Below are 13,445 nucleotides of genomic sequence, written 5' to 3' on the forward strand. Positions count from 1 at the left end.
AATTTGGGTTTTGTGTGACTTCATATTTATTCTCTTGTGCAACAAGAAGTCACGACTGGACAACATTGTTTCTAGTCACCTTGGTGTGCTAAGAAAATGTAAATATAAACGGGAATATACTTGAGAGATTTTTTACTCATAAGATTTTCTAGGGGTACCAATCAATGTGTTTTTCAATCCAAAGTAAGTTTAGTGTTCTGCAAAATGTAGCATCTTAATGTTTGTTTGGGAAAATATTCATGCTGATATGTGCCTATAGTGTTGTTCTACAGAAACAGAGTAGTAAATACAACAAAGCCTCAGAAACTCAGAGCCAGCAGGATGATTTTGGAGGGTCTGAGACTCTTGGGAGAAAATATATCCATCATCTTTTTCATGAAAGAGACTCTCGGTCGTTCGCTCCGAACTGGGGACACGCAACGTCACATCACTTCTCCTGCTCGCCATCTGCTGGAAGAAAAACGCATCACACCCGAATTTAACTTTTATTTTATAACGGGAGCGACAACAACAAATTAGGAGTTTAATTGCAAAAAAAGAACTTTTCAAATACAGAACAACACCTTTAATAATTAAACAGCAGGAAGGTTTATATAAACTAAAAGTAATTATTGACATGAAAACATGCATTTTATAACAACCTATATATAGATAGGCTATATATATAATGCTCTGTAAAATTGACAAGGTATTATATATATATATATATATATATATATATATATATATATAGGTATTGCTTTTATGTATAGAAAGAGAGACAAACATTTATAAATGAATAATGTACTGAATCTGAGAGCTTTTAATTGTAATTATCCATTAAAAAAACAACCACGAATATACGAGCGTGATGTTATTTGGTCACATTTCACTTGGCGACAGATTTGGCGACAGTGTCGCTGCCCAAAACATTAGGCCAATGTTACATATGTTAATAGATAATAAATTATTTCGTCGCGACTAAATGATGCTGTAAACGATCTGTCGTCAACATAACATTTGTGAATCGATTTACACATAAAACACATTAAATAGGCTGACTCAAGCTATTTCTGCACATATTGCACGTAATCAAATGTATTTTAACAACATGTGAATAGATGAAGAAATCGAGAATAACCTGTAATTTTATTGACCCAAAGAGATTGTGGTCACTATACAAACATGTTTTATGCTACATTTACGCATTTAGCAGAAAAATCTCCCAGCATTTCTTTTTCATTAAAGACCTCCAGTGGGTTTTATTGGTGTTTAAAAACGACCTCTTTTCATTGTCGATTTATACAAAATAATTGCTAAAAAAATAAAGTCAGACCACTTTTTGAATCCAGCAGTTGACCGTTTATTGGTTTCCATGACAACAAAGATCTTAACGAAAAGTTAGCCAGGGGTCCGAGTCTCAGATTTATGCAACCGGCCCCAGAATTCGACATTAGACAAACTGTTGAGGGTAATAGGAGCGTTTTTATCAAGGTAAGATCATTTAACATGTTCCTGTCGAACAACATTAATGTTATTCTCATCCGAAAGCTTCACGTGATTTGTTTTCACGCGCTTCGAATGCCAAGACGCGCTCTCAGTGGTTGTGTCTATATGAATCTGAAAACACCATTATGACATCAGCGGATCACTCACTGAAAGACGCGCAGAAGGTTGTGAGAGTAGCTACGAGATGGCAGCGTTTTGCTTTTCTCTGGTTGTTTGTACTTTGTTTTTCTTGCTCAAATGGAAAATGGGTTCGAGGAAGAGAGCGTTCAGCGCGTCTTTGTGCCGCTCAAAGCTTTACGCTGAGCCCGAGACCGAAAAGATGCGCTTGGAGGCGAAGGTCGAGCGGCAGCAGACGTTCCCCACTCCTGTGCCCAACCTCGGCTGTGATATTGAAGAGCCCATGGATTGGACAGACAGCAGTGGAGCCACATGGAAGAATAGCTTGACGTCCACCACCAGCAACTCAAATGCTTCATCGTCCAGAGCGATTTCGAGACCCAGAGCGATTTCGAGACCCCGTAACTATATATACAGAAGCACCGTGATGTCCACCACGATCAGATCAACTGGTTCAACGTCAGGAGGGATTTTAAGATGTACCTTAGTTCGCAAGAGCCCGAGAACCTGTCTAATGGATTGGACAGACAGCAGTGGAGGAACACGATTTAACACGGCTCCACCAACATCATGTCAGATGTTTCATCGCCCGAAACTCCACGTAACTTCGCTTACAAGAGCCCGAGCAAAACACCTTGATGTCCATCAACATCAAGTCAGATGTTTCATCGCCCGGAACTCCATGTAACTTCGCTTACAAGAGCCCGAGCAAAGCACCTTGATGTCTATCAACATCAAGTCAGATGTTTCATCGCCCGGAACTCCACGTAACTTCGCTTACAAGAGCCCGAGCAAAGCACCTTGATGTCTATCAACATCAAGTCAGATGTTTCATCGCCCGGAACTCCACGTAACTTCGCTTACAAGAGCCCGAGCAAAGCACCTTGATGTCTATCAACATCAAGTCAGATGTTTCATCGCCCGGAACTCCACGTAACTTCGCTTACAAGAGCCCGAGCAAAGCACCTTGATGTCTATCAACATCAAGTCAGATGTTTCATCGCCCCGAACTCCATGTAACTTCGCTTACAAGAGCCCGAGCAAAGCACCTTGATGTCTATCAACATCAAGTCAGATGTTTCATCGCCCGGAACTCCACGTAACTTCGCTTACAAGAGCCCGAGCAAAGCACCTTGATGTCCATCAACATCAAGTCAGATGTTTCATCGCCCGGAACTCCACGTAACTTCGCTTACAAGAGCCCGAGCAAAGCACCTTGATGTCCATCAACATCAAGTCAGATGTTTCATCGCCCGGAACTCCACGTAACTTCGCTTACAAGAGCCCGAGCAAAGCACCTTGATGTCCATCAACATCAAGTCAGATGTTTCATCGTCCAGAGTGATTTTGGGACAATGTTGCTTCCTTTATGGAGCTTGAGCCGCTATGGGCCATATCCGAATGTGTGACGCAAATAAGGTGCCTCGGATCCCTACGGCCTGACCTGGAGATACCAGACCTGTGGAAAACATCATCTGCCTCTGCACTGGATTTGTGAAGCAGCATGTGAAAAGTTCTATAAAAAGATTCAGCAAATTTGCATCCCCCTCTCTCAAACGGCATTCAGTCATTCAATAAAAAAACTTATAGTGTGCATAAAGCATGTCAGAGTTTCCTATCTACTACTTTCCTTATCAAGATGTGAAAACATAAGAGAAAAAAGCACAAACATCAGTTACTGTATATTGTCAAGAGTAAAGGCCTGGCATCAATAAATTGGAGTAATACTCATAGTACTAATAGTGCTAATAATATTTTTATACAAGTTACTTTATCCTACATATATTATAAACCTATTTATCAAATGTAAACAATTATTTCCATTCAACTACTGACCCAGATTTTAGACAAGCAGGGCCACCCCTCCTTTATATGAAAGAGTATCTTACCAACATCTTTTTTTATATGCAGAAAAACACAAGTTGTCTTTAAAACCTGACAGACCGACTTACAGAAACAGATCTAAAACAGCCGTCTGGTAGCATTAACCAAACCACACTGTTACTTAAAAACACACATTTTTTATTCAATTACCTCCGAATGGGATTGTGGACAACAGAATCACAAGAAAACAAAAAACATACACTGTCTATGGCTGTATTTCATATCCAAGTGGATCCAACCCTTTATCCAGCAGGATCAGTGAGGATTCTCTCATCTTCTGGAGAAACTTCTGCAGCTCCTCTTCGGAGAAAACCTGAAGTTCAAAAAGGAAGTTCACACGCAGAACTGGACATCAATAATCATAAACCTTAAAGCAATACATCAGCCATGAATCAAAATGTCCCCATGTTTGACTCAACCTTGAGGCATCCTAAGTCAATATGACTTTCTTCTTGAAGAAAAATGCAGTCGGAGTTATAAAACCATGTATCCTTTTACTTCCAAGCGGTAGGAAGGGAGTGAATGGGGGGCAATTTCTCTCCAAAAAGTGCATCCATCGATCAAAGAACGGCTCGACACGGCTCTGTGGTCTTAACAAAGGTCTTCTGAAGCAAATCAATGCATTTGTTTAAGAGAAATATCCATATTGACAACACTATTAACGATAATGTCTAACATCCGTTATCCCTCTGCTGCACGCCAACGAGAGGCTTGTTTTTCTGCTAAATGATGGTGACGAAAGCTCCTATCCAGAGGAGGCGTTGATCCCTTTGGCTGAAAACAAAAATTGATGTGTTTGTCACAGGAACTTACACCATTTACACGCAAATCAAGCAATCATGTCAATGATGTCCTTTAGACAGGGGGGGGGGGGGCGTTTAAATTTAAAGAGACATGACAACTAGCCCATAAACAAACTTAATTTCAAATTATTGCAAATAATTAATGCACGAAATGTACCATATCCATTGTATGAATTTAATCACATTTGTCATTATATGTTTTACTCAAATAAAAATATCTGAGGGACCTCCTCAGTCTTTTATACTTCTTATACCTTCTCAACAAGGTGAAATAACTGGATTAATAGTTTGGTTTCCGATATTGTTGTGTAAGGCATATGGGATTCTGACAACAAAATCATACATTTAAAAGTTTAATTTGGCTTACACAATAGAATAGTTAAACACTCTGTAAATTCACATTTGTGTTTAAACAATGTGTAGTGTATAGAAATATAATCCTGAAAATAAACTGGACTACATTACTTACAATTTATAATTAAATAACGAATGTTAACAAAGTAGATGACATAGCAGCAATTAGTTGAGTGATTTCAATAAGTAACCCTCTGTGCCCACTGTCACATTTTATGCAGGATGTCAGCAGACCCAACCATGGATGGCATTGAGAGGATGGAAGATGTTCTTAAGCAAACCAAAAAAGAGATGCATGACCTTAGGACTAAAGTACCGGACACACAGTTTAGCTAAGACTCTTTCCATGGAGACATGACAAAGTTTTACACTGGACTGCCCAACTTCTTGGTGTTAATGCAGGTTTTCCAGCTGTGTGAGCATGTGGTCATTTGTCTGTGCAGCTCCTCTTCGGAAAAGTGCAGAGGTGGTCAGATTAGCAAGGAAGGAATTTGCAACAATCTAATGGATAAAGCAGCAAATATAACAACGATTACAATTGTAAACATATTTGTTCACTAGGCACACTTGCAACTTTTGCATGTGTCATATGCCCATTGTAGGATATGACAAATCAACGTCAGAGCAATGATGCTTTAAATGATCCCATTAAGCATAAAGTATTAAGTCTTAATAGGCGATTCAAGATTTCGTTTGATTTCTGATCCCTCCCTAGCATCAGTACCTGTAGGGCGTAGTTTTTAGATATCCGCTCCACCATGTATGGGACGGTGGTCTGAAAGATCTCCTTAAAGGTGAGAGGGTTCATCATGGTGAAGACCCCAGCGAAGTGCTCCAAAACCTCCTTCTCCTCCTTCATCCGTACAGTCTGACAGTGGGCCACACGGATGTAGGTCTGCCCATTGCCGGCAATCTGTACCTAGCCAAAAGGGGGTTGGCTCTGTGATAATCTGTAAACTTTCATTCTCAGCATCATGTGTACTTTGAATGCGGTCTATATTGCTCGCTGATCTCAGCCCATCTGAGCAAACTAAGTGAGTCTTTATGACACATCAGTGGATGGCTGTACCTGGTAGATGTCCAAGGCCTGCATGGCATATTTGACTAGTTTGATGTAGATCTGGGTCTCTTTAGGCTGGAGTTGCTTGTTGGGAATGAATTGAGCTTCTGCGACAAAACGAAAAGCAAACACGCGGTCATTAAAAATGAAATACCGCCTCGTCTAAGTGTACAGTCTAAGAAACATCAACAACCAAAAAGTAACTTTAAACGTTTTTTCTGATGAAAGACTTATTCTGAAAGACGTGCACGAAACCTGTTGGCAGATGCTTGAGCGAGTGAGTGCTCGCTGTCCCATGCCAGTGTCATTATTTTCTTAACTTGTTACGAAATAAAAAGTCTTTCACCTCAGAAAAACTATCCAGTCTTGTCAGACGTTATACAGTGTTACGTACACATGTTTCAAACTTATTTATTGAAAAACTAGTATGGGACTGCTATTTAATAGACTTACTTTCAGGCTGTTCATTCATCAGTATTAGTCACAAATAGTTTTTTGTATTTTAGAATAAATCACTAGTTTTTTTATACAAACAACACAAGTCCTAAAAAAGTGGGTCCGCTGCTTTTTGGCCATGGGAAAATATGGGTCCCATGGCTTAACCAGTTGAGAACCACTGCTCTAGGTTCAACCGTCTCACCTCCAGGAGCTTTGCAAGAGGTGATGCCCCAGGTGATGGTTTTCACTCCACATACAAGGGTCTTAACCAGACTGCGACAATCTGACACTTGAAAAGTCTGTTTGTCCTCTTTATCCCCAGGTCTATCGAAGGCCGTGGATGGAGGTGGAGCTGGGGTCACTGGTGTCGGGGGTGCCGATGGAGGCAATGCGGGCGTAGCTACAGTGGGAGTGGCTGGAACTCCTGGTAACACCCCTGTGTCAGCCACACCCATCTCTGATTGGGGCTTACACTTCTTGAAGATGGACACGAGCTGATAGCGTGCAATGGTGTGGAATTTTAACACGAAGACCTGGAGGAATCAAATAATTGTATAAATTAACTACATTTGTGTACTGTGTGTGACAATTATGGTCAGAAACACACAGCGTAACCCATCTCACCTCCAGCATTCTCATGAGAATATCTCTGCCATTGCCGTTTTCCTGTTCGCTCTTGGATCGGATGCAGTCCACAAGATTTAACAGCAGCTTACAGGACATGGTTTGAATACTGCTGGGCAGGGACTCGTCGTCGATGTTCTTTGCGAACAGTTGCACAGCCAAGGATAGGTCCGTCAACGGAAGGTTCTGTCTTACGTGGTGGACCAGGTCTGCTAGTGTGCTATATGCCAGGGGCCTACAAAGTAAACAACAGAATCTTTGTGTTAGACAAAAGCAAAAGATATTTGCATCCAAGATGCCCCAACAACTAAAAAAAAAAGATTTTAGTTGAGGTTGAGTCAAAGATTCAACGACACTAATGACTTTGACACATCGCATGTCCCGCCAAATTTGCCTGCTGAAGGCGGACGACTGAGCTGTGGATGAAAAGCGGGAGATGTTGGCAGGCATATGACATCTGGGGCCGGGAGACAGACAGTGGGCAGCGCCAGGAGAACCTGGCACATGAAGATAGACACCTGGATCTCCTCTGCCCAGTGGGGCATCTCAGCTCAGTCACGCACCATTAACTATCAATTCTGATGTGCTGCACTTGATGGAAACCCAACTTTTAGTTCCCACTTGCTTTTGCACAGAAACTTGCGAGGAAAAAGATTGTGGCCTCCAGCAGTACAGAGAGCATTATGAGGGAGGGATGACAAAACTAACATCTATGACTCCGGTCCAAAACCTTTGTAAAGTTGCCTGTACATATTTTGTTGTGTTTAAAAGCAGCATTTTAAATGAACAGCAACCTTTTAACAGAGTATACAATGCAAAGTAAACATTAAAAATTGAATAGCTCTTTTAATTAAAATCCTGAAATAATGCATAATTTTTCCAGTGATCTTGACACAATGCAATGTGGGATAGCTTCTATGAAAACTACATGACGTCTTTGGAATCTGGCCAAAATTAAGTATCTACTTCTGGAAAAGCCTTTAGCCTCTAAAGCAAACCTACGATGACTCTAAATTCAACTCACTATAATGGGACCTGTTGTTTTTAATAGTGGACAACATCTTCTAGGTTTATTCACAGCTGCATGAGCTTCAAAGATGTGAGCGGGGTTAATCTACGTTCTTACCTTAGCGTCTCTCTCGCAGTGTATCCAGATCCTATGAGTATCGACTCATCAAAAAGCTTGTCCATGCATGGAATGAATTCTGCAACACAAACAGACACCATCACATGCCGTTGCCGATTTTGAAGCCCACCACAATAGCAAAAGGCCCAAAGAACCATGAGATACATCAACGCCAAGTCACAACAGTGAGACTCTCATTGATTCATTTAACCTTCTCCACAGGACTAATGATTTAGCAGAGTGTATCAGATTCTTCTCTCGAATGCTATTGATCGAGAGGCGATGCTCAAAGAGAATGCCGCCGTTACGTATCAAAGTGGCACCCTGTGAAGCTCGGCTGCATAATTAACAGCAGATGCCGGCATATCTACAAAACCGGACGTTTTGCATATCTTAGCTGGCAACAATGTGCAAAGTGTTTTGCAAAGGGCGACTCACGGCTGCGTAGATCCGTGGTTAGGATGTGCTTGGCAGCGATCAGCAACTCTTTGCGCAGGTGAGCCATCTCAGGGGGGCAGTTCGACAGCAGCTGCAACATCCCTTTCACCATCTGCTGAGAATACTTCCCAACCAAGTCCTGACACACATTTCCACATGAGTCACTGGATTAGTATTAAGTTGATTAAACACATTTACAGGTAGCTTGCTCTTTTTTTTGTTTTCTAGATGCCTTTGTTAGTTTACCTGGTAGATGCGGATAATGTAGGCGAGGAATGACAAGGTCTTAATCTGAGCGGCAATGAAATCTGCATAAAGTTCCTTGTTGAAGAGCTTGTGTTGTCTGTTGTGAATATAAATAAGGGAAATTGAGACATGTTAAACTGCATCTACGCATGCAAGTGCAATAGTGATATAACACTCCACACAAATCACACGTGCACACACACAAATAGATGCAGAGGGTCACTGACCGAGCCTGTGCGGACACCTGCAGCATGATGGTGTTCATAATAAGGGGCACAAACTCTGACACCACGTTGTGAATGTTCAGTTTGTACAGCTAGAAAAGACATCAGACGGAAAAACTATAAGTGTGAAATGACAATGGAGAAATACAAATTTACAAAGCAGAACTATGCTAAGAAGGTCATCAAACATAGTGAAATCATGTGTGGCACATAGTCAGTATCTGTTTTCTAGTGATATTTAAGGGTTCTATATGTATACAAACAGCAACCTGCTGGTCAAAGAAATATCAAAAGCTGTATTTAGCTCATCACTACCACCATAGTGCTATTTTCCAAAAAATGTCAAATAATACCAAGAAGGGTTACTATAAAAACAACCTTTAGAAAGGAGCCAAATGTCTCACTGTCCTTTTTGAACAGGATGGTTGGCATTAAATCAGTCTTAAATGGATGTTTGTATAAGCCTTCACCTGATACATGAGCACAACGATGATTGGCAGCTCTGCCAACACTTTGAGTGACAGTGATCCCCGGGGAATTATGGTATGCTGAGGAAACAGACATAAAACCAACTAGTTAGGTACATAAAAACAATTAAAAGCATTTTTCTTTTAGCACATATATGACCAATGGTTGTACTGGTGTTGAGAGTTAAGGACAAGAAATTTGCTACATCGCCTTGATAAAAGCCTGTGTGCAAACGTTCATAAGCAGGCACTTGGCCCCCTCTACTGTCTATAAACTGTAAACATAAAGTAGTTATTTGCATTGAAAGACTCAATGAAAGCAGTCAAATGGTCCAAAGCTGATATTGGCTTATAATAATAGTCTAATGCAATGTATATAAGCATACAGACACTCAGATCTTATCAGTTTTACTTTCAGCGCCCAAGCTCATTGGTACTTTACAGTTATCACTCGTGCACACACACACACACACACCCACACGCGCACACACACAGTACCAATCTCTGGACTAAAGCACATCGCTCTCATCATTGTGTCTTTGCTTATCATATTTCTCAACACTACACAGATTAAGGTTACTGTAATGTGTTAAAGTGTGTGTACTGACCGTCCTGGTCTCGCTGTCCTCACGCTCTGGCGCCGTCTTTACCAAAACTGAGGTGATCATACCCACCATCTCTGGGGATGGCACGGTGTTCTCTGCTATAACTTAAGGATTCCCAAAGTATCTTGTCTGACAGAAAGAAAATATTATTATAAAAAATTGTAGAAGCCCGAGCTAAGCAAATATTTCGAAGCGACCGAATACAACAACTGCTTACCACTACTTTAGGTAGCTCTTTGTAAATCTGCTTCACAAAGTCCAAGAAGTGAGGAATCTATAAGAGATGGGAGTCTTGAGTGCTTTTTATTAAACTATTTTAAAACACGGAAGAGCAAATGCTCTCCTGCATAAAAGAATGCCAGAGGGCTTTATCTCACCTCTTGAGAGATCGGCGGACGGAACTGTTAATGCAGTTCAATGATAATGCGCAAACAAATGAGCACATTCTCTTCGCTTTCGATCTGAATGATGAAATACAGAGGCGACGTTTAGTCTCAGAATCAATAATAAACTTTAAAAAATCAAGTATATGATTAACAGACAACACAAAAAAAATTATATTCAACACGAAATATTGTCTTAAGAGTACAATCTAATTTGTAAGTCACTTGTCACCATCTAGAATTCATGGCGAAAAAAAATATAGGAAAGAAAGTAAAACAAGCTGACCTCAAGGAAGCGGAACATGACAGAGAGGATATTTTTGGCGTGAGGCCGTAGGTGTTCATTAGTTGGTATTCGATGGATGATCTCCAGAACGAGTTTCCTTAATTGCTATAACAAAAAAAGAGAAAAACACCAGAGTTTAATTTGAAATGGATAAGACCTCAAAGAAGAATAGTAATATGACTTCAGCAGTAACACACCTGTGTTGGTTTCTCTTGAAGGAACTGCACTTCTCCATCCTGAAGAAATGTTAGGAAACGGGGGATGATGTGCTCCAAGAAAGTTGAATACTGTTGTGAGGATGTTACATTCTGTGGAGAGTAAAATAATAGAAATTAAGACAAGTGAGGATACCATCTTTCATCAAGCTTTGTATAAGATATAAGGGCTTACCTCAAAATTCTCACTGACTTCCTGCATCATTTTCAGTTTGGTCTCATCCGCTGATGTTTAAAAGAAAATATTAGACTGTGAGCATCTTGTGTTCACAAGCACATGAGCAACTACTTTACACCCATGACCCATTAAACGTGTATTGAAACAAAGCCTGTTATATACACATTAAACCATCAATCGCATTTATATATGTACTAATACGCGTAGATTATACTAGAGAAAACATATTAAAAAAGACTTTAAACTAAATCAAACACACTTACGTGTGTTGTTATCAGTGAGCGCCGCCACAAACTGTAAATACTTCTTCATGAGGGTGGTCTGATCCACCACCGTGGGGCTCGGGGTGGGCACCAAGGACATGGTGGAGGCCGGGATAGACAGGATTCCGCTGAATTGGGGCAGACTGGTGTCTGCGTTGATCTCAGTAGAAGTTCATATCATCTTTTAAAGACAGTAAACACAAAGGGAAAACAAAATAACACTTTACTTTGTGCATAACCTAAATATGGTACAGGGACCTGATAATCCGTAACGCTTTATATTTACAGTTTTAGTTTTGCTTTAATTAAATGCATAAATGTAAGTTTTATACAAAAGCAAATGAGGGAACATTTAACACACATACTGATGCTGAATTATCATATTAATATTATAGATCGTGAATATAAACCATGATACCATTGCAGTTCAAATAATAAAATCATAATATTCATTAGAAACTTTTTTGTTTCTGAAATATGAATTATGAAAGGCATGTCAGTGATTGATACTAGTGATGGGAAGTCCGGCTCTTTTCCACGAACCGGTTCTTTCGGACAGTTCGTTTCAATGAACCGGCTCAAAAAACCGGCTCATCGGTTCATTTACGCCAGAGCGTAATGACGTACTTCTATGACGTAACGACGTTCGGTCGGGATGAAAATACACTTGGCTGAACATTTAATGAAGACACTTTAAGTCATTAATTATCATCACTTAAAACATCATCATGATCTGTTTATCACATTTAAGTTTGGCAAATAATGCAAACAGATACAGACAAGGCAGTAATATGCAAGCGAACGTTATGAAGTGAATAATCTGTTATTTATTTGCTATTAAATAAACTTACGTTTGTCAGATTCCCCCGCTCGTCTTCGTCACCCGTGCTTATTGTGTTCATACATTGTTTTTTTTCTAAATTCCAAGAAATTGTTTAACTTCAGAGTGAGAGAAGCCTGCTAGTTTTCACACGCACGCATGCGCAGCCGCAGTTTATTAACTCATAAACTGCGCTGCTGAACCGGTTCTGAACCGGTTCGCATTTATATTATTCACAAATCGGACGTGTCCGAAAGACACGGCTCTCGGTTTATGACCGGAAAGGCAATGCAACCGATTCGATTTTGTGACTCAAGATTCTCTGCGAGAACGATTCAATCCGCTTGTGTCGTTCCCGTGCATGATAACGTTTAGATTTGTATCATCTTGTTTAAAAATGAAATAAGATATGTTCATGAAAATACCATGGATTCAACATGACACAAATGAATGTGTAGTTTAGTTTTACAAACTGATAGCCTAGGAATTCTTTTCAATCTTTAAAGTAATTTTAAAGCAAAAATGCACAATATTAATGCATTTTAAGCCACGTCAACATAGAAATAAAATACAAATAGTTCTGACAATTATAAAGTGTGTTCCCTGTTAATGTTTTTATGCTGCAAATGTAGTTTCTTATATGTATAGTATATGTTTTGTATGTTATTCTATTTTGGTGTATTTGATAAGCACAATAAACATTTTTGTACATTTTTGTACAAAATAAACATTTTTGATAAACACAGTCTTTAAAACACCCAAATAGGCCTACATTTATATTAAAAAAATGTATTTGAGTTATTTAAAAAGCTAATCTATGTAGCTGAGCCAAACACATCTTATGTTTTACTTTATTACAGACTGTTTCACAAATTTGTCAAATATTTTTATTTTTCATAAAAACACAAACACGCACGTGCATCAGCTGAGCTCGTCAGTTGAACCGGCCTGGTTCACATCTCGAACGTGTCCGAAAGACAGTGAACCAGCTCTTGGTTCAATGAATGTACCGGTGATCCGAAAACCGTTGCAATCGGTTCTTGAATCATTAAGGAGAACCGCTCTAGGGGGCGCATGCGTGAGTAACTGAGGAAATAGGCTGATAAGTGCTTTCTGGAAGCGCGAACCGCTTTGAACGATTCAGTTCGATTTGGTGAACCGGTTCGACCGGCTCACTATAACGAACCGGTTCAAAAGAACGATTCGTTCGCGAACCGGCCATCACTAATTGATACCGACACGCATGTGAAGACTCTACCCAGGAGCCTAGCCCTTGTGTCCAATACAACGTCGTCATTGACACTACATGACAAATGCTTTCAATTCAATATATTTATACTAAACAACAAATGCACAAAACAACAAATAAAAAAGAATGTCATTCAGACCAATGCCGTACAATGTCTAGTTTATAACTTAATGGGTC

General features: G+C 39.9%; 1 protein-coding gene across 1 annotated transcript; it reads right to left on the reverse strand.

Moving 5' to 3' along the window:
• Positions 1–4,454: 4,454 nt before the first annotated feature.
• On the reverse strand, positions 4,455–11,299 carry LOC306905918 (transformation/transcription domain-associated protein-like; the record flags this gene model as incomplete). The annotated part of the gene is made up of 16 exons (XM_079476906.1): positions 4,455–5,147; positions 5,371–5,559; positions 5,716–5,813; positions 6,347–6,677; positions 6,769–7,003; positions 7,895–7,973; positions 8,333–8,471; positions 8,579–8,675; positions 8,806–8,894; positions 9,273–9,350; positions 9,878–9,978; positions 10,079–10,148; positions 10,544–10,648; positions 10,741–10,851; positions 10,934–10,983; positions 11,200–11,299. The coding sequence occupies 16 exons, from the start codon at positions 11,297–11,299 to the stop codon at positions 5,040–5,042; spliced, it is 1,980 nt and encodes a 659-aa protein (XP_079333032.1). The 3' UTR covers positions 4,455–5,039.
• Between the last annotated feature and the right edge of the window lie 2,146 nt (positions 11,300–13,445).

This window comes from Barbatula barbatula (assembly GCF_947034865.1).
Source record: "Barbatula barbatula genome assembly, chromosome: 16".
NCBI classification, from domain to species: domain Eukaryota; kingdom Metazoa; phylum Chordata; class Actinopteri; order Cypriniformes; family Nemacheilidae; genus Barbatula; species Barbatula barbatula.